At 41.6% G+C, this 21,509-nt stretch overlaps 1 protein-coding gene across 5 annotated transcripts in view; it reads right to left on the bottom strand.

Moving 5' to 3' along the window:
- The window catches only part of cdkal1 (CDK5 regulatory subunit associated protein 1-like 1), a 923,378-nt gene that overhangs the window by 638,097 nt on the left and 263,772 nt on the right, over nt 1-21,509 (bottom strand). For all 5 annotated transcript variants that reach the window (XM_041184180.1, XM_041184181.1, XM_041184178.1 and 2 more), the window contains one exon: nt 16,804-16,924. In XM_041184180.1, coding sequence (XP_041040114.1) covers nt 16,804-16,924 — 121 coding nt within the window. The remainder of the gene's footprint in view (nt 1-16,803; nt 16,925-21,509) is intronic.

The raw sequence follows: 21,509 nt of genomic DNA, 5'->3' as shown, positions 1-21,509 counted from the left end.
GAAGGGAAGTGTCAGTGATGGACCATGTGAAAGTGATGGATGGGTGGAAATTGGAAGCAAAATTAATAAATTTCTCCAGATCCAGACGAGAGCATGAAGCAGCACCGAAGCAGTCATCGATGTACCGGAGAAAGAGTTGTGGGTGGGGGCCTGAGTAGGACTGGAACAAGGAATATTCTACATACCCCATAAAGAGACAGGCATAACTGGGGCGCATGCAGGTACCCATAGCCACACCTTTTATTTGGAGGAAGTGAGACGAGTTTGAAGAGAAATTGTTCAGTGAGAGAACAAGTTCAGCCAGACGGAGGAGAGTAGTGGTGGATGGGCATTGTTCGGGCCTCTGCTCGAGGGAGAGCCATCGGACCATCCCAGTAGGGGATGGAGGTGTAGAAGGATTGGACATCCATGGTGAAGGGGAGGCTATTGGGGCCAGTGGTAGAAGCAAGTTCAACTGAGGCATTCAAGAGGGAATCGGATTGTTATCTGAAAGTGAAGAGTGCAATGGGCTACAGGAAAAATGCTGGGGAGTGGCATTTGGTAAATTGCTCCAACGTAGAGCTGCACAGACACAACTGGCTGAATGGCCTCCTTCTGCGCTGTAACAATTCTGTGATATGTTGGCAATTTCTAAAAAAAAACTATGTCCTCAAATGTTGAGATTTTGCCCTTAAGCGTAAAGGGGCTGTCATAAGACAGATTGCTGTTCATCCTGAAATTTCCCACCAGAAAAGATAATTCACATCAAGTAAATGTCCCAGAATTTACAGTTTATAGTGTACTCTTCAGATTTATTTGCTCAGAAACAACAGAACAATTTCCTGGAAAATGCAGAATTAGTGTTTCCTTTACCCAATTCAGCAGTACAAAAATATTTTGTAAATAACAATTTGCTTCATGAACGTGAAGAACAGAGAGGACAAGTGTTCATTCAGTATCTATGTCTTTCAGCATTATTTCTTACAGAAGTTTCAGCTTTTACATGAAACTTAGCGTTAAAATCTTCCAATCCTCTTGAAAAACGCAAAAACTGTATATTTTTTTTCATTCAGTTGCGGGATGTGGACGTCACTGGCTCGGCCAGCATTTATTGCCCATCCCTAATTGCCCTTGAGAAGGTGGTGGTGAGCTGCCTTCTTGAACTGCTGCAGTCTCTGTCATGTAGGGCGTATTGCATGGTGCCAAAAGATACAATTTGACTTTTCCGCAAAAAAATGTAAATACAATTAGATTGTTTTGGAGCTCAAAGATAAAGAAAGGTGGGTATAAATATGCTATCAATACATTGTCATGTTTAAATTATCACTATTTTCTCTGTCTTATACACAAACCTTTCTGTAGATAAATAGTGATAATTAGCTTTACTTGGATCAGCAAAATTTAACCTTAAGTTCTTTTTCCAATAATGTATAAAGACAAATAAATGGGTACACAACTAGAAACTGAAGAGAAGCAACCTTCAAGTTGAGCTGATAAAATTCTACTTGAGTATCCTGGGAAATTCTTCATAGGACATTCTCAGAATAAATAATCCTCTTTTCGTGGAGAGTCCTAACTTATAGGAAATATGCAATTATTTATGTTCTAAGATAGTTGGCTTAGAGGTCTGCTTTTAAGGCTGTAGATGAAAGATACAGAAGAAATGGCAGTCAAAATTTAGTCTGTTTTGAGCGATTTAATTGGTTTGCTTTCGCTTTTCTAAAAACGAATGCTGAAATTACTTTGTTTAATCTTTTCGTGGGACGTGAATATACATAACAGTTAAAAGACTTTAATTACACATGAAACTGATTCCATCTTGCTGCAGTATACTGCTCTTAATTTTAAAAAAATAGCAATATATCACAGGGACTCAAATGCAAACAATTGTAACCCAAGGCTCCATGCCCAGTCAACGAACAACTAAAACTTCCTTACCTGCAATGTCCACAAATTTTTTAAAAAGCTGTGGAATGTAAATAAGTTCAATGTACCTTCATCAACTGCAAATCATTATCACATTTAATTGGAGTTTCTGTTCACCATGCCTGGCAGCTGACGATGAAAATCCCTAAGGCATGTAGTCACCGTTCAAGACAGAGGCGAAGAAATACCAATTGATCTCACTGTTTTTTGCCTTACAGTGGGAGGGAGAAGGAGAAACAGTCCCTCATTGATATTTGTTACTTCTGACAATATATATGCATGGATGTGAGACAGGGGTAGATTTGGTCTTGGCTGTTACATCATGCAAATAACCTACCCATACTCAGATCAAAAATGGCCAAAGGTGAGGAACCTGGTGCTTGTGATGCCAGTGGGAACATACCCAAGTACCTTCAGCATGCAGGAAAATAATTGGAAATAAACATTTTAACAAACCTATCAAGTAATGAAAGCATCGCATCAGCAATATTTTGTCTGAATTAGTGAAGAACTTTGCAGTACATCTCTTACATTCTTGCACTGAGATGGAATAGAACTGGGCATTTATTTTGTAAATTTTTGCATCTCCCATCAAGAATTTCCAAATGGGAAATAAATAAACTATACAACTGGTCACAGGAGGATTACAAAATTAAGATAATAGGAACACAAAAATATTATTCATGGAGCACAGTTTAATAGGATGGATAAAAGGAATTGTTAAGTTTAAACAAGGGAACCATCAACTTTGCTTCAAAATCCCAACTTGTGAAATATGCCATACATAGGAAAATTAACTGTAAAAAGCTGACTAAAAATACTTTTTGGACTTGATTGTGCACAATTGAAAATTAATTATTTGCTAATGTGTTCCATTTGGACATATGCTGGAATTAATGAAGCACCATAATTCCACATTAAAATCTGTACTCCATTGTGCAACAACACTTGGGAGTTTCAGATCTACTTTCCGTATACGGTATCATATATACACATCAAAAACATGACATTCTTTGAGCCACGATATCCAGTAAGCAGTACATCATTAACAGAAGGGAGTACCAGTCTTTCATTAGGAAGGTCCCAGGATTGATTGAAAAGCAAAATACTGCAGATATTAGAAACCTGAAATATAAACAATAAATGCAGGAAACTCTCAAGTCTGTGGAGAAGAAACATTTCACTCAAATACATAAAATTGTAACAATTTTAAAAAAGGCTGTGGAATGTAATTAAGTTCAAAGTACCTTCATCAATTTCAAATCATTAGCACATTTAATTGGAGTTTATTCTGTTCACCATGCCTGGCAGTTGACAATAAAGAACAACAGGATTCTGATGAAAGGTCATCAACCTGAAAAGTTAACTGTTTCTCTCGACACCAATGCTGCCAGACCTGGATTGTTTCCAGCATTTTCTGCTTTTTATTTCAGATTTCCAGCATATGCAGTATTTTGATTTTCTATTAGCATTTAATTTACTGTCACTTCTCTTCCAGAAATAACCACCTTGAAGAAGTTCTGATTTATTCTCCCAGAATTGATCCTGGTCTCTGTTGTATTAACGAACCTCATTCAGAACATTGATGGGGCCACTCCAATGGAATTCCCAGCAGCAGAGGAGGGGGAATATATTCCTGATTCCTAGCCAGTGGCTTATACAGGATAGTGCATATGATTGAATAACTTACCAATATTTAGGCTCATGCTTTAATTTAAGACGAGAGAACTGCCTACGGCCATGGAGTCACTCCCCATGAGTCAGAGGTCTCAAGAGAGGAGTAGCAACAAGTGGAGATTAAATAGCGAACAAAAGAGAAAAAAATTATATTTCAAGATGCTTTACCCTCTCTCTAAATGATATTCTGGAAACATTGACTCCTGCCAACGCAATATGGCCTTCTGTGCATGCATACAGCTCCGCGCAGGTGTCACTTTGCAGCACTCAGCATACCAGAAAGCCTTAAATGGAAATATGTTTATTCAGAAACAGTATCCCACTTTGTTACACAGTACAAAAAAGGAAAAAAAGAGGGGCAGAGTGAGAGAGACAGAGTGAGTTCAGGCTGTGAGACACAGGTGGTCAGATGAAGTATAGGTTCCAGAAAACCTTGTAAATGTCTGATTTTACCTAAACAATCGCAGTATTAATCTCATGCTCAGGGGCAGGGCCAGGGACTGATAAAAAGTTCTATATTTAACTCTTCGCCTGTTGTAATCTCTGCAGGTTTTAGATAGAAATGTTTTTTTTCTGCAAATATAGATCTGCACTACAGACGGCCTGTTCCCCACTCTCTGCAATAAAACAGAGGGAGTGTCCCTGTCCCTTCAGAACCAGGGATGTGGCCTGGTGCAGCCAAAGCTTGCGTAAGTTTCCTTTTTCATAGATTCAGGGTGCAAATCTGTAAAACAGTAAACATGGCCGAGAACACTAGTACTGTGCGTGCAGCAAACGCAGCCTCCTGGAAATTAGGTGATAGTCTAATAATGTTGCGAAAAAAGTATTTTCAAGCAACCATGTAGCAGGAGCAAACAACTGCTCATCTCAATTTTTTGTTACTTGTATCTACCACACATTTAAGTAATGTAAGAAAGCTTTTAAAAAACAACACAAAAACAGTGGAAATCAAAGATTTAGAAGTCTTGGATGATTCATTTTTCATTAATGGATAGCAGTGTTCCATTTAACGCTGAACTTATCATCAGATAAAAATTGACACAGAGGCCAATAAGGAAATATTATGACAAGTGACTTAAAGTTTGGTCAAAGAGGTAGGTTTTAAGAAGTGCCTTAAAGGAGGAGAGAGTGGAGAGGTCTGGGGAGGAAAATCCATCACCTTTTGTCTGATTGTGCTTAAAGGCATTGCCACAAAACTACCATATTTTTCATAATACTATTGTGGGATATTGTAAAGTGGGCTTATGTGTGTGTACGTGTGTGGGGCTGGTTTAATTAAATTAGAGGCGAATAGACTGCAAGGTTAAATTATCAAGAGTTAGGTGTAAAAAGGCATTTGAAATGTAAATGGACGAGGTGAGGAATGAGGGGATTCTTACTTCTGAATTCAGTGCACAAACCTTCTCATACTAAATACAAATACCAAAACCATTGTGATAGCATGGCCGAGTTTCCCTTGTGGGCTTGGTCAACCTCGCAAATACCACCTGCTGTATCATAACAAAATTAGGGGCTCTTTGCGGGATTTTTAAAATCCTTTGACTGGTTGGAGTTGGTGAATCTTAAGGCTACAAGTACGAGAAGAATATTGAACTCAGCAGTTGATGTTGAGGGATTTTAAAATAGTGAGACTGCAAATATGCCTTTAACCATTGCTAAGACTTGTCTGGGAGTAGAAGATATAAACCTGATTGGTTTACAAAAATTAACGAAGGGTAAGTTAATAGAATTGGCGGATAGCTAGGTTTAACCACAGGGGCAAAGAATGTGGACATAATTGAAGTAATAGTGAAGCATTTGAAATTGAAAGGGATACCTGAAGCGAGTGAGTCACATCTGGGGTATGATTTCCCCTTCATGAAGCCATGCTGAATCTGCTGGATTAGATTATGTATTTCTAAATGCTCTGCTATTACATACTTTATAATAGACTCTAACATTGTTCCAATGACAGATGTCAAGCTAACTGGCCTATAGTTTAGTTACCTGTTTTTTGTCTCCCTGCCATTTTGAATAAGGGTGTTACATTGGAAGTTTTGCAATCTTCTGGGACTTTTTCAGATTCTAAGGGTTCTTGGAAGCTTGCTGCCAGTGCATCCACTATCTCTGTAGCTAATTCGTTTAATATCCTAGGTTACAACCCATCAGGTCTAGGGGACTTATCGGCCTTTAGCCCCGTTAGTTTCCCTATTACTTTTTCTCCAGAGACATTTATTCTATTTATTTCCACCCCCCCCCACCCCTCCCAGCCCCCACTTTTGCCCCATGATTATTTAGTGTTTTTGGAATGCTATTACTGTCTTCTACCATGAAGACTGATGCAAAGTATTTATTCAACCCCTCTGCCATTTCCTGGTTCCCCAGTCTCCTTCTCTAAGGGGCCTATGCTCAATTTGGCCTCTGTCTTCCTTTTTACATATTTAAAGAAGCTCTTACTGTCTCTTTTTATATTACTTGCAAGTTTACCCTCAAAGTTTATTTTCTCCCACTATATTATTGTTTTGGTCATCTTTTGTTGGTTTTTAAAACTTTCCCAATCCTCTGGCTTACCACCAATCTTTGCCATATTGTATGTTTTTATTTCAATTTGATACTATCCTTAACTTCCTTGGTTAGTCTATGGTCATAGGGTAAGGGGACCACTTAAGTTGATTCAGTTAGTGGGTCAGAGTTGAGAAACTACTCTCCTGGATTATGTATCAAACTTCAGAGAAATATTGAACAGAGCATGTGAAGCTCATGTAGCCAAGGAACATTTAAAGGTATCACAACAAAGGATGAACATAAAGACAGATAAGAGGGCCAGTGTTCTTACTTTGTTGCTGGAGAAAAAGTGTTAGTTTTGTTACCAGTATCACGTAAACCATGACAGTTAAGTTCAGTGAGCCTTATAGGCTGAAAAGAAACTGAGTGAAGTAAATTTTTTAATAAATACGCCAGGTAGAAGAAAGAGGATGTGCCATGAAATATGTTTAAAAAGTACTCTGACAAGGAAGTTAACCAAAATGGAGTAATAGTAGTGGTAGATAAAGAGTAAGAGGTAGAAATGAAGGATCCTGAAATTGATTTTCCTCTCACCAAATTGGACAATGAGGGTGTGCTTAAAAATTTGAGTGTAATATTGAGTTATCTTCCAGACAAGAGTCAAAATGATAAGGAAAAGCTATTGCAGTCAAACAAAGCTATTTGTGTGAATAAGATGTAGAAGACAAATTTAGCTACACATGGAGCTGAATTTTCTGGCCGGCAGGGGGGAGCGAAGCAGGAACGGGCGGACCCGATCGCCACCCGCGATCAGGTCCGCTCCACCACTTTACGCGGGAGGGCCAATTAAGGCCCGCCCAGCATGAATTGCGGCTCCCGAGAACAGGAGTGGGTGGGCGACGGCGGGTTTGCAATGGCCGCCGGGTCCAATGGCAACCAGGCGGCCTGTTTTAAAAAGTTGCTGCAGCCTTACCAAGGCTGCGAATTATGGCCAATGGAAGGCCTTCTCAGAGCGCTGCTTGTGAGCAGGCCAGGCAGGAGGCTAGGGCAGGAGGGCACTGTACCCCTCGTTTTTCCGATGATTGCCTTGCTAACCTCCTCGAGGAGGATCCTGGCGGCAGGTCCTGGTACCCCAGGGGAGAGGGGAGGAGGAGGCCCCCCACATGGCTAAACGTGTTTGGGGGGAGGTGGCGGAGTGGTGATGCACACCTGGGTCCAGCGTCGCAAGCACTTCAACAACGACCTGTTGCGCTCAGGAAGGGTGAGTACCATGGTGACATTGGTCACTTAACCCAGCATGTAGGTTTTCCCCCCTGGTGGACACTCACCCGACATCACCACGCATCATTTCCACGCGTGCAAGTGGAGCCCGCCTTCACACGCCAACAGGAAAATTCTGCCCATGATGTAGGTGTGAGTGATCCCATTTCAATAAGGCAACATCTTTATAGATTAAATCCAGTAAAATTAGCTCAAGTACAGAAAGAAATAAAATTCAAGCTTCAGAATTATATCATAGATTCTTTTTGCAGTAACTGGAGTTCACCTATTGTGATGGTACTGAAGCCAGGTGGAACATAAAGACTGTGTGCAGATTATCAAAAAGTAAATGCAGTGAGAAAAGCGGATTCATATTCTATTCCACGGTTGGAAGATTGTATTGAGAAAGTGGGACAGTCAGAGTTTATCACAAAGATATCGGCAAGTACCATTATCAGAAAGTGTAAAACAGATATCAGCTTCTTACTAATGCCAGATGGACTATATCAGTTTCAAGTCATGCCATTTGGTATGAAGAATGCACCAGTGACATTTCAAAGGCTGACAAACAAAGTAACTGCAGGACTGAACAATTGTGCTGTTTATATTGACGACTTGGTAGTTTTCAGTTAAGTGTGGGAGGAGCATGTGCAATATCTGAAAGAACTATTTGATTGACTGCAAGAAGCTAAGTTGCTGGTGAACTTAGCCATGAGTGAATTTGTAAAAGTGCGAAGTTACATATCTAGGCCATACCATTAGATACGGCCAGGTGGCTCCAAGGGATGTGAAAGTAAAAGCCATCATGAATTTCCCAGTGTCTACAGCAAAATGAGAAGTTTTGAGATTTCTGGGCATAAACGGATTTTGCTGGAAGCTTGTACCAAATTTTAGCAGTGTGGTTGCTCCTTTAACTGAACTATTAAAAACGAACAAGAAGTTTCAATGGACACAGGAGTGTCAGAATGCATTTGACAGTTAAAAACTGTGTTGACTAATACACCTGCTTTGGCAGCACTTAATTATGCCAAGCAGTTCAAGTTGACAGTGGATGCAAATAATTTGGGTACAGGTTCTGTGTTGCTGCAATAAGACAAAACTGAAATTGAGAAACTGATATATTTCACCGTAGCTGAATGTACATCAGAGAAGGTACTCAACCATCGAAAAAGAGACTCTAAGTCTAATGTTAGTTTTGCATTTCGAGGTTCGAGCTGCAAACAACTCATCAGAAACAATTGTTCACACAGGCCACAATCTAATTTCTAGACAAATTTCAAGACTGATGTACAACACCTCAGATGGAGATTATTAGTGCAACCATTTAATTTACAGATTATGCATGTGGCTGGATGAGAAAATCTAACTGCAGATGCAATGTCAAGAATTTAAAGTTCAAATAAAATCGGCCATTTAAAAGCTGGACACTGGGCTGAAATGACCTCTGTTGATACAAAAGATTTGTACATATATTGTCATGTTAATGCATGTACCTAGTAGTGTAATAATTTTGTATTTATAATTAAGTATAGTAAGTAATGTAAGATAGGTTGAGAAAATGAAGCTGTCTTTTAAAATTAGGATGGTTCATTTTTCTATAAGGATGGAGATGTCACAAAACCATCATATTTTTATATTATTGTGATATTGTAAAGCGGGCTTATTTGTGTGTTTGGTTCTATGTGTGGCTGATTTAATTACATTAGAGATGGGTAGACTGCAAGGTTGAATTCGTCAAAAGAATTAGGTGTAAAAAGGCATTTGATATGCTAACGGATGAGCTAAAGAAAGGGGGAATTTGCATTTTTACATAAGGGGAAAAGTGGCTGGATTTTTAAAGAGATATGATAAGTATTTTATGACTGGCAAAATAAATAAAGCAAGGTTATTATGCTAATTTTTCCTAAAATATTGATCATAATATAAACATCGTTTATGTCGTCATTATGGGTAAAGTAAATTCCAAAGACATCGGGGAACAATGGGATTTACAAATCAAAAGAGAAATATATTTAAAGGAGGGTGGAAGGCTGTGTGAGCTGTGGCCATGTGAGGTCTGAAAAGTACACCATGTGAAACAGGCTTGGGAAAAAGCCTCTAGCCACATTGTGGAAGTCTGCTGTTCCAGTAACCAAAGATGTGTTAAAAACATTTGAGATTCCACTGTCAAGTGGGTGCTTATGGTAACCTTGCTGGATTGTATCTATAAATTGAAAATCTATTTTGGACTGCTGCCTTACAGGGAGTGTGTATATAAGAACATAAGAACTAGGAGCAGGAGTAGGCAATTCAGCCCCTCAAGCTTGCCCCGCCATTCATTACGATTATGGCTGATCTCATTTTGGCCTCAACTCCAATTTCACACCCTCTCCCCATAACCTTTCAACCCATTACTAATTAAAAATCTCTCTATGTCCTCCTTAAATTTATTCAGCGTCCTGGCATCCACTGCACTCTGAGGTAGTGAATTCCACAGATTCACCACCCTTTGGGAAAAGTAATTCCTCCTCATCTCTGATTTAAATCTACCACCCCTTAGCCTAAAACTATGGCCTCTCATTCCAGAATTCCCCAGAAGGGGAAACATCCGCTCCACGTCTACTTTGTCTATACCCTTTAGCATCTTATATACCTCAATTAGATCTCCTCTCATCCTTCTAAACCCTAGGCCTAAACTGCTCAATCTCTCCTCATAAGACAAGCCCCGCATCTCTGGAATCAATCTAGTGAACCTCCTCTGAACTGCTTCCAGTGCAACTACATCCTTCCTCAAGTAAGGGGACCCCATCAGAGGTGAGGAGGAACTACTTTTCTCAAAGGGTCGTGAATCTGTGGAATTCACCACCTCAGAGTGCATTGGATGCCAGGGCGCTGAATAAATTTAAGGAGGAGATAGACAGATTTTTAATTAGTAATGGGTTGAAAGGTTATGGGGAGAGTTGGGAGTCTGGTTAATTAGGAATTTTGGGAATTGTTATAATATTAAGTAACGGTGTAACTGTAAACTTGTGTATGTGTTTTATTCTTTTCCTTTGTTAAGTATTTGAATTTAATTTCAAAATCTCTAAAGGTGTTAGTGGACTCATTGCTTCTGAATTTAGTGTACAAACGTTATGGTAATAAATACAAATTGCAAAACTGTTGTGTTAGCATGGCCAAGTTTCCCTTGTGGATTTGGTCAGTGGGCAAACACCACCTGCCGTATCATAACACACTATATAAATGTAAGTAGACATCAAGGTAGCGTTCGATTAAATGTCACACTACGGAACTCTAACAAAACTGATGGCAATGAGGTTCAGGGGAAATATTCTCCACAGGTTGGAGTCATATTTAGTATGAAATAAAATGATTGTGGATGTTGGAGGCCAATCATCTCAGCTGCAGGACTTCATCAGGGCAGCATCATCAGCCCAACTATCTTCAGCTGCTTCATTAATTACTTCCTTCTCTTATAAGTTATGAAATGGGACTGTTCGGCTCCATTCATAATTCCTTACATAATGAATCAGTTGATGCCCACATCCAGCAACACACAGGTGGCATCCAGGTTTGGGCTGTTAAGTAATCTCAAGCACCAGGCAATGACCATCTCTGACAACAGAGATCTTAACCGCCTATCAACATCCTGGAGCGGATGCTGCCAACCATAAATTTAATGGGACCATACACAAAGAGAAGTGGAGGCTGGGCCACTGAATTTATGCAAGAGTGAATTAGGTTTCTGATAGGCAATAGAGTCAAGGGTTATCAGCAGCATGGAAAACTCTCCACTTGCTGGACAAGTACAACATTCAAAAGGGAAACACCAACCACAAAGGAATCCACTTGATTGACAGCCCATCCACCATCTGAAACATTCATTCCCTCCACCATCGAGGCACTATGGTTGTTGGAGGCTGATTACCAAATCTCAGCAGAAACCATCTCCTGTTGAGTTACATCTCAGAAGGTAGAAATGGTCTGAGTTGAAAGAAAGCAGATTCTGGGCAAAAGAAATGTTTGCTTTCCCTTCCAGGAATACGCAAGAAAATGAGTTTAAAAAGCCTACAGCAAACCTGTTATGCGTGTTCTAGTTTTGGTATGCTAATGATTGTTGTGAGGATCACAGCAGAACATCACTAACTCGGCGTCCCCGCAGCTTGCAGGTAAAAGACTCTCCTCTCTCTGTTGCTGGAGGGAAGTCACAAGTCAGCAAAACCACAGTCAAAAAAGAAAGAGGATAGCTCCTTCAGCTAACCTGCAGAACTTAGTGTCTCCAAACCAAATGCTCAACTGCCAAAGTCAGCTCTACCAGAATCACCCAACTTAATAGCTGCAACGTTTTGCCATTTACTCCTCACAGACAAGCCAAAGACTGATTCGCATATCTTTTTAAACATTTATTTTTGGGCTCAACTTCTCATTTCCGATCTGTATGTATGTTGCATCTTCATTATTTTTTCTCAGGTTTTTAGTAACTAATGAACTTTCTTTCTATGACTCGAGAAAGCCTGGTTAAATTGGCTCCTTGTAAAACATAAATACATTTGGACTGGGAAAAGTTATCAACCATGAAAGGGATCCTTTTTAAGTTAACCTTGTTGCAACCAATCAAAGGGGTTGAATAAAGAAGGGGAGCCGGCTCATTCCTCTTCAACTGAGACCATAACAAAATTGGGGTCCTGTTCAGGAAAGTAACAATTTGGGGTATCTCGTCCAAGATCACAACAAATTGGAGGACCACATCCGGAGACTAGTTGTAACACAGTGCAACATAATATGCAGACTAAAATTATACTTCTATCTTCAATTACTTTAAAATAATCATTTCCCATTCACTGCATTCATACAGCAGACCAACATAAAGTTTTTCAAAACAATTATTATACTCTAGAAGTTCTTTCCTCTATGTATTATGGAAAAGCATCCAAATCATCAGCAGTTTCTATGCAGAAGGAAAAGCTATTTTTACACAAACAGTTCCATACAAGTCGTGAATCTATAAAGCATCAAGTATCTGAATCCAAAAGCGAGGAACGAAGAAGCAACATTTTAATCATAGTATCGCACAAATCTTCTGAATTGTGTGTAATCTCAGAAGATATCAAAAGGCATGCATAAACTTGGATGTACCCACAAAATAACTTGTACTGAAAAAGTGTTAAGTTGAATATATTGCACTAATTTGCTAACAGGAGATTCTAAGAGTCATTTGCTCATTATATTACCAGTTCTTTTATTGTCTAAAATAATTTCTATCTTAATAGGTAAATTACATTTTTACATGGATATTGCAACTAACTTACTCAGACAATAGGAGTCAAAGGTGAAATTAAATCTAGGTAGAATTCCCAGCAACTTACTGCAATTTGACTTTATACTCTTTTTTAGAAAAAATAATTGCAATTGAAAAGATCCAAAGTGTTTTTAGTGAGATCAGTTGGTGTACCAACCAATTCCCTTTGTAAGTACCATCTTTAATTGATTGAGATAAAGTCTTAGTATAACTTTTTCATGTGAAATTAAGCAGAATTTATTTTAACGGTAACATAAATGCCAAGTGGTAATTAACTGCCAGAAACCACAAATTCCACAGTAACGTTTTCTCATGTGCATTTTCATTCCACACACAGCAAAATCACAGCTGGAGCCAACTAGTTGAATAACTAGTTTGCCAAGATTGAGATTTAGAATCACAAATTTCTAAATTTCAGTTATCGAAAACGGTTATAATTTTTCTGTAAATTAAGTACACTTTAATTGGTAAGTTGCTGCAATGCATCCTGAAGATAACATGCACTGCAGCCAATGGTGGAGGGAATGAATATATAAGGTGGTGGATAGGTGGCAATCAAGTGGGCTGCCTTGTTCTGGTGTTGACCTTCTTGAGTGTTTTCGGAATTCAACCAATCTAGGCAAGTGAAAAAAATTCCATCGCACTTCTGACTTGTACCCCCCATCCCGCCGACAGTGGAGAGACCATGTCACATGACCAGTTAACCCCTAAGTGTGATAAAAAAGACATATTTGCAGAGTTGAGGCTGAAATGTTGATGAACTGAGGGCAAGCAGCTGGAACTGTTGAGCCTCTCCGTCTTCACCCTTCCTAGAAAGCTTTGAGCCTTGTTTGCTGAGTGAGACCAACCAGAGGCATATCTACTACGAACAGAGACCTTTCAAAACAGAAATTCTGCTCAACACCACTGTCTCCAGAGGAACAACCAAATTAATAGGCTACAACTTTAAATCAAAACATTAGGGCCACCGAAGGAATATCTGAGCAGCAGTCACTAACCCTATATTCCTTTTACTTATAGAATCTAATTTCATCAACCTATTCTTCCTCACATGGCGTGGGTGTGTGTCCGTGTCCATGTGTGTCCGTCCATGTGTGTGTGTCTGTCCGTGTGCACGTGCATGTTTATCTGTGTGTGTAAGACAAAGTTGGTCCATATTTTATTTTGCCCAGATCGGTAGAAGACTCTTTTTTAACCTCAAGAAAACCTGTCCGATTTGGTTCTTCTATGATCACACTACATAAACAGTTGAACACTTACAGAATTGGCAACTACATCCTTTTAAATTAAAAAAACACTGATACGATCAAACGAAGAGTGGGAAAAGAGGGAGGCCATTAAACCCTCTTCGCTTGGTCATAGAAACAGAAGCCGCTTTATGATCTGAGGAGATGTAAATATAACTGAAAACAGTTTATCAGCAAACATCCCACCTTACGTTGAAGGGAAGGTGATTGATGGAGCAGCTGAAGACGATTAGGCCTAGAAGACTAATTACCCTGAGCAACACCTGCAGTGATGTCCTGGGGCTGAGATGACAGGCTTCTAACAATCACAACCATCTTCTTTTGTGCTACGACATATGGCTTCAGTTGGTGCAGGGTTTTCCCTGATTTCTATTAACTTCATTTTTACTGGTGGTCCTGGCAGAACCCAAATGAGCATTGCTGAGCAAATTATTAGTAAGTGCCATTTAATAGAGCTGTTAACACCATCTTCCACTATTTTACTGATGGTTGAGAACAGGCTGTCGGGGCAGTAATTGACCTGATCGTATTTGTCCTGCTTTCTGTGCAAAGGACACATCTGTGCAATTTTCTACTTTGTTGAGTAGATGCCAGTATTGTAGTTGTACTGGAACAGCTTGGCTACAGGCACAGCTAGTCCTGGAACACAAGTCTTCATCATTACAGCTAGGATATTGCCAGAACTCAAAGTGAGCTACATCCAATGCGCTCAATCATTTTTTGATAATCATGTGGATTGAATTGAATTGGCTGAAGACGAACATTTCTCATAACGGACACACAGGAGGTAGAAATGGGACCATCCACTCAGCACATCCAATTGATGGCAGTTGCAAATACTGCAGGCCTGTCTTTTGCACAGATGTGCTAGACTCCAGCATTATTGAAGATGTGGATGTTCATGCAACCTCCTCCTTCCATTAGTTGTTTAACAATCCAAAACAATTTATGACTGGATGTGGCAGAAGAGCAGAGATTTGACCTGATCAGTTCGTTATAGTATTGTTTTCCTCTGAGTATCGCATGCTACTTCCACTGTTTAGCATGCATATAGTCCTGTATGATAGCTTCACAAGGCTGACATAATTTTTAGATATGCCTGGTACTGCTCCTGCCATGTTCTTCTACACTCCTTATTGAATCAGGGTTGGTTCTGTGGCTAATGGAGGGATATGCGAGATCATTAAGCTATAGCATATGGTGTAATACAATTCTGTTGCTGCTGATGGGCCCCAGTTCCTTTTGAGTGTCCAGTTTTCTGCTGCCTGATTTGCTCCGAATCTGTCCCATTTAGCTGTGGTAGTGCCGTAAGTGTTGAGTTTCTGAATTTAGGTCACATTTGTAGTGAGGGCTCCTGTACAAATTCCAAGGACTTTCCACTCAGTACATGATCCCGCACTAACATCACTCTCTTACCCACTACCTGCTGCTTCCTTTCTCTCTCCTCCAATTCCTTGAGTGCCTACAGCCATAAACTCATGCTGTATCATGAGGAGCTTTATCAAAGATTTTTGAAAGTCAAGGTATACTATCGTGTCGTGTTTTCCATTGTCCACTTCGCATTTCACCTCAGAAAAATCAAAACTTAGTGAAGCAGGATTAATACCTTTGAAACTATAATTAGTTCCATTAGTAAGTTACTATCATATATGTGCTCACCAGTATTGTACATAATTATCAATTCCATTATTTTGCCACTAATTGATTTAAAACCAATGAGCTATGTTTGGTTTATTACCTTTCTTGAAAATGAGTAAAAAACAGGCTTATTTCCAATTTATTGGGACTGCACTTGTTTTTTCTAACTCCTCCATGATGACTATTAGCACTTCACAGATTTCATCCTTCATCTCATTTGACAAGCTAAAGGACACATTCGTCCCTATGTAGTTTCTTTTGTTCTTTCATGTGATGTGGGTGTTGGTGGCAAGGCCAGCATTTGTTGCCCATCCCTAATTGCCATCAAGAAACTGGTGGTGAGCCTCCTTCTTGAACTGCTGCAGTCCATCTGGCGCAGTGCTGCCAGGAACGGAGTTCCAGGATTTTCATCCCAGGACAGTGAAGGAATGATGATACAATTCCAAGTCAGGATAGTGCTAGACTTGGGGAATTTGCAGGTGTTAGTGTTCCCATGTGCCTGCTGCCCCCATGCCCCCCCGCCAATCCCCCGTCCTTCTAGATGGTAGGAGTCATGGATTTGGGAGGTGCTGTCGAAGGAGGCTTCGCAAGATGCTGCAGTGCATTTTGCATATAGTACGTTCTGCTGTCACTGTGTGTCAGTAGCAGAGAGAGTGAATTTTTTTAAGGTGGTGGATGGGTGCCAATAAAGTAGGCTGCTTTGCCCTGGATGATGTTGAGTTTCTCGAGTGTTGTTGCGGCCACAATCATCCAAGCAAGTGGACGGTGTTTCATCACACTCCTAACTTGTGCCTTGCAGATGGTGGGGTGGCCTGGCTTTTGGGAGTCAGAAGCTGATTTAGCTTGCTCATAATTCCCAGGCCCTGACCTGCAAAATATTCAGGTTCCATGCAGTCTCCTTTAACCCCACTTCACAAACACATTTGGCCTTACAGAAGACTAATTAACGAAGAAAGGCAGTGATTTTACAAAAGTGGTCACAGCTCTACAATAAATGCTTTCGGTCTTGAGGTGTATTGCTGGTTTAATTCTACAGTGAAGATCTTCAAAATTGCTAACTATTTGAACAGGGAGCTTTAATCACTTTGAAATTTCATGCTTATGTGTGGCTGAAAATTAGTAGAGTGACTTAGTTCAACAAAAATATACAAAAGAAAACTCACAAATAGCATAATCCCATGCTACAATTTATAACATGGCAAGTGTTTAGCGAAGTAAGTCACATTACAAACTAGTGTGTCAGAGCACTGGAAAACAAAATTGCTTCCTTAAGTACAACTAAATATTCTATAAGTATATTTTAAAGAAGCTTACCCAGTGTTGATGGAAATGATTTCTATCAGTGGGTTTTTCCTAATCTTTGGCAAATCTAGTCGAGCACCCCCCAACCGTTTTCCCTTATCCTTTTTCTGACCCAGTAGTCTTACAGAGTGACCTGCAAACAAAATGGAAAACATGGGTTACATTACATTTCTTTTAGTTCAGCAAGTTCAATAAAAGCAGTTATTGTTGTTGGTGAGAAACAAGTTAACAAATCTCTGTTAATTATATTAAAACACCCTCTTGTAACCCTTTAACTTTTCTACATTTCTATTTAGGCTAGCCTCATCTAATTGATGATTTCATGCTCTCTCAGTTTTATACTGCCGATTTATTAACAATTAGCATATCACGGAACAGTTAGATGCACTGAATTTTTCAAATCATTAGTTTATGGTTAGATATCACAATTATAACTCAATGGAGGGCATGTCATTATGGGTTTTTTTAATCTTTCACAGGATGTGGGTGTGGCTGGCTAGGCTGGCATTCATTGCCCATCACTATTGCCCTTAAGACAGTGGTGAGGGGCCACCTTCTTGAACTGCTGCAGCGCATGTGGTGTAGATACTGATAAAGAGTGCTGCTTTATCCTAGATGGTATCAAGCTTCTTGATTGTTGTTGGAGCTGTACGCATCCAGGCAAACGCAGAGCATTCTACCACAGTCGTAACTTGTGCATTGTAGATTTGGGGAGTCAGAAGGTGAGTTACAACAGAATTCCCAACCTCTAACCAGCACTTGTAGCCACAATATTTATATGGTCAGTCCCGTTCGGTTTCTGGTCAATAGAAACCCTCAGGATGTTGATTGTGGGGGATTCGGTGATAGTAATGCCATTGAATGTCAAGGGGAAGTGGACAGGCTTTCTCTTGTTGGAGATGGTCATTGCCCGACACTTTGTGGCTCAAGTGTTACTTGCCACTTATCAGACCAAGCTTAAATGTTGTCCAAGTCTTGCTGCATATGGACACCAACTGCTTCAGTATCTGAGGAGCTATGAATGGTGCTGAACATTGAGCAATCATCAGCAAATATCCCCACTTGGCTTTATGATGAAGGGCAGATCATTGATGAAGCAGCTGAAGATGGTTGGGCCTAGGATACTACCCAGGGAACACCTGCAGCGGCAACCTAGGACTGAGATGATTGACCTCCAATAACCACAACCATCTTTCTTTGTGCTGGGTATGACTCCAACCATGGAGAGCTTTCACCCCACCCCAATTCCCATTGATTTTAGTTTTTCTAGGGCTCTTTGATGCCACAACACTTAGTCAAATACTGCCTTGATGTCAAAAGCAGTCACTTTCACTTCATCTTGAGCTCAGCTCTTATGACCATCTTTGGACCAAGGCTTTAATGAGGCCAGGGGCTCAATGGTCCTGGCAGAACCCAAAATCAGCATCAATGAGCAGGTTATTGCTGTACAAGTCCACTTTATAGCACTGTTGACAACGTCTTTATCATTTTGCTGGTGATCGAGAATAGACAGATGAGCAGTAATTGGCTAGGTTGGATTTGTCCTGTATTTTATGGACTGGACAAACCTGGGCAATTTCCCCACATTACCGGTTAGATTGTTTGGCATTTCTTTTTGTAAACTCAATTGCAATGACTTTTATGAATACTGAGCTGTAGTCAAAAGGTTCTTTGACTCATAACTGACTGGTTTAAAAAAACACCCAGTGTGGTTAAAAAAGTATTATGCTAAATAAAACCTGAGAGAGGAAAAAAATAATAAAACTCAAGCATGTGCTACCTGGCATGGACAGGGCAGTTTCTTATATTTCATATAAATTTTAACCTTTTAATTAAGAAAGTTTAGAGTTGTGCAGCTATAAATGCATTAAGGGAAATGATCTTCTACCTAACATCAGGTACAAACCAGAGACAACTGGAATGTATAGTACAAGGGTCTGGCATGGAAAGGGTTAACATAGGGCTAGGCACAATACTTCCCACACTGTGATGTAAAGAGACACGACGCGAGTCCAGAGGGCAGTCTTGTATGGACAGAGACATGTGTAGAAGCTAACATACAGCCAGCTCTGAGCTTAGACTTTATAATGTATATATGTATGTAATTACTTGTAGTTAAGCTAAACAAGACTCAGCGCCTCTTCATGAGACCTACCGAACAACACATATCTTACAACATGGTAAGTGATCAGGACAACTCAGAACCTCAGAAGCTGGAGAAGAAATTTAAAACCTGCAAGACTGGAAAAACAGAACCTGGTGAAAAGCACCAGAAGCGAAAGCACAGCATAAGGAGATCAGAAGAGAAAATCTCCAAATTAGGATTGGAAGCAGAAGGCAGAAATAAAGCTCCATACTGCAGCAAGAAACCTCCATTGAATCCCATGGAAGTCCAGGTTCAATACCCAGAGAGTGGAGGGTCAGAAGACCTAGCAGGGGTGAGCTAAGTTCTTAGCCAGAACTAGTTTAAAAAAGCTTTTCAGTCAGCAGCGATCAGAATTGCCATTTTAAAACAAACTGCAAACAGCCAAAGACAAAAAAAATTAAATAAAAAGGAATCGGCAGTTTAAAAACCCAGCAAAAGCTGGGAAATGATGCTTTCATGACCCAAAAATATTTAGATACTACAGGGAAAACTCAGAAAAGTCAATCCAGGGAGTCGCTGCTAAAAATTTAAAACAAAGAAATCGCAAACGCCATTACTGTGGGAGCCCGCCAAAAACGACAAATGCTTTCCTTGTTGAAAAGGGGCATACAACAGCACCATCTTGGATTTCCTAACTGCATTTAAAGCTATACACACCTTTAATTTTAAATGACCATGGATCAAAAATCTACCTTACCGAACATGGTTGGACTCATGCAAGGTCCAAACCTAACAAAATTAAGCTTCCTGAAGAAGATTTTTTTCTTTAATTATCTGAGTACATCAGGTCTAAATGGGAAATCTGAAGGAGTCCAGATTAATATGTGTTTATACTCATTAGTGAACTTGCTGATGAAGCAATCCTAATGCAGTGCAGTATTGGCTCCTCAGCCAGCATTGATGAAATGTTAAGAGTCTTTGACAAATACTTTAACCTTCAAGTTGTGGAGCACACAGCTTAAAAAGAGGGACAGAAAACCCCAGCTACAAAATGGTAAAAGCAATTCCCAAGAAAACCACACAATGGTGCCAGAAAGGCAGAGAACATTCCCGAAGTCTTAACAAGGGGAAAAGGGGGAGATGGAGAGCCATGGGGATCCATGGGTGGGGAGGGAGGGGAGCAAGTGGGGGAGGGAGGGGGCAAGTGGGGGAGTGGGGAGGTAGAGAAGGGGAGAGGGAGGGGAAGGAGAGAAGGGAAGGGGGAGGGGGTGGACGGAGGGCTGGGGAGAGCGGGAGAAGAGACTGGAGGAGGAAAGAGAGAGGTGGAGGGTAAGGAGAGGAGGGAATCAAAGAAAGAAGGGGAGAGAGGGGAGGAGGAGGAGAGAGGGAGGGAGAGTGGAGTGGATGGAAATGGACCCATCACCTCTGTGCATTCTGACCCTCACTGGCTCCTAGTTAAGCAGCACCTTGATTTTAAAATCTTGCTCCTGGCTATCGAAATCCTCTTATGGCCTCACACCTCCTCATCAGTGTAATCTCCTCCAGCCGTCTAGGTGTTACATAAATATATACACTTGTTTTTGCTTATTTTACACCTCTTCCACCAAGAACTGCAGGGCAACATCTGAAAACCTGGGAGTCTACACTCTCCCAGGAGGGAGATGAGAGACAGAGGAGGAGGGGTAAAGAGAGAGAGGAGAGGGAGGGCTAAAGAGAGAGAGAGAGAGAGAGAGAGAGAGAGAGAAGGGGGAAGGGTTAAAAAGAGGGGGAGGGGTAAAGAGTGAGAGGAGGGGCAGGGGTAAAGAGAGAGAGGAGGGGCAGGGGAGAGAGAGAGAGAGGAGGGGCAAGGGAGAGAGGGGGGAGGGGCAGGGGAGAGAGAGGGGGAGGGGCAGCGGAGAGAGAGGGGGAGGGGCAGCGGAGAGAGGGAGGGGAGGGGCAGCGGAGAGAGAGAGGGGAGGGGCAGCGGAGAGAGAGAGGGGAGGGGCAGCGGAGAGAGAGAGGGGAGGGGCAGCGGGGAGAGAGAGAGGGGAGGGGCAGCGGAGAGAGAGAGGGGAGGGGCAGCGGAGAGAGAGAGGGGAGGGGCAGCGGAGAGAGAGAGGGGAGGGGCAGCGGAGAGAGAGAGGGGAGGGGCAGCGGAGAGAGAGAGGGGAGGGGCAGCGGAGAGAGAGGGGAGAGGGGCAGCGGAGAGAGAGGGGAGAGGGGCAGCGGAGAGAGAGAGGGGGGCAGCGGAGAGAGAGAGGGGAGGGGCAGCGGAGAGAGAGAGGGGAGGGGCAGCGCAGAGAGAGGGGAGGGGCAGCGGAGAGAGAGAGGGGAGGGGCAGCGGAGAGAGAGAGGGGAGGGGCAGTGGAGAGAGAGAGGGGAGGGGCAGCGGAGAGAGAGAGAGACGGGAGGGGCAGCGGAGAGAGAGAGAGACGGGAGGGGCAGCAGAGAGAGAGACGGGAGGGGTAGCAGAGAGAGAGACGGGAGGGGCAGCAGAGAGAGACGGGAGGGGCAGCAGAGAGAGAGGGGAGGGGCAGCAGAGAGAGAGGGGAGGGGCAGCGGAGAGAGAGAGGGGAGGGGCAGCGGAGAGAGAGGGGAGGGGCAGCGGAGAGAGAGAGGGGAGGGGCAGCGGAGAGAGAGAGGGGAGGGGCAG

Source organism: Carcharodon carcharias, chromosome 3 (genome assembly GCF_017639515.1).
Source record: "Carcharodon carcharias isolate sCarCar2 chromosome 3, sCarCar2.pri, whole genome shotgun sequence".
NCBI lineage: Eukaryota > Metazoa > Chordata > Chondrichthyes > Lamniformes > Lamnidae > Carcharodon > Carcharodon carcharias.
Note: the sequence above shows the minus strand (reverse complement) of the source record. Positions and strands in the feature narration are given on the sequence as shown.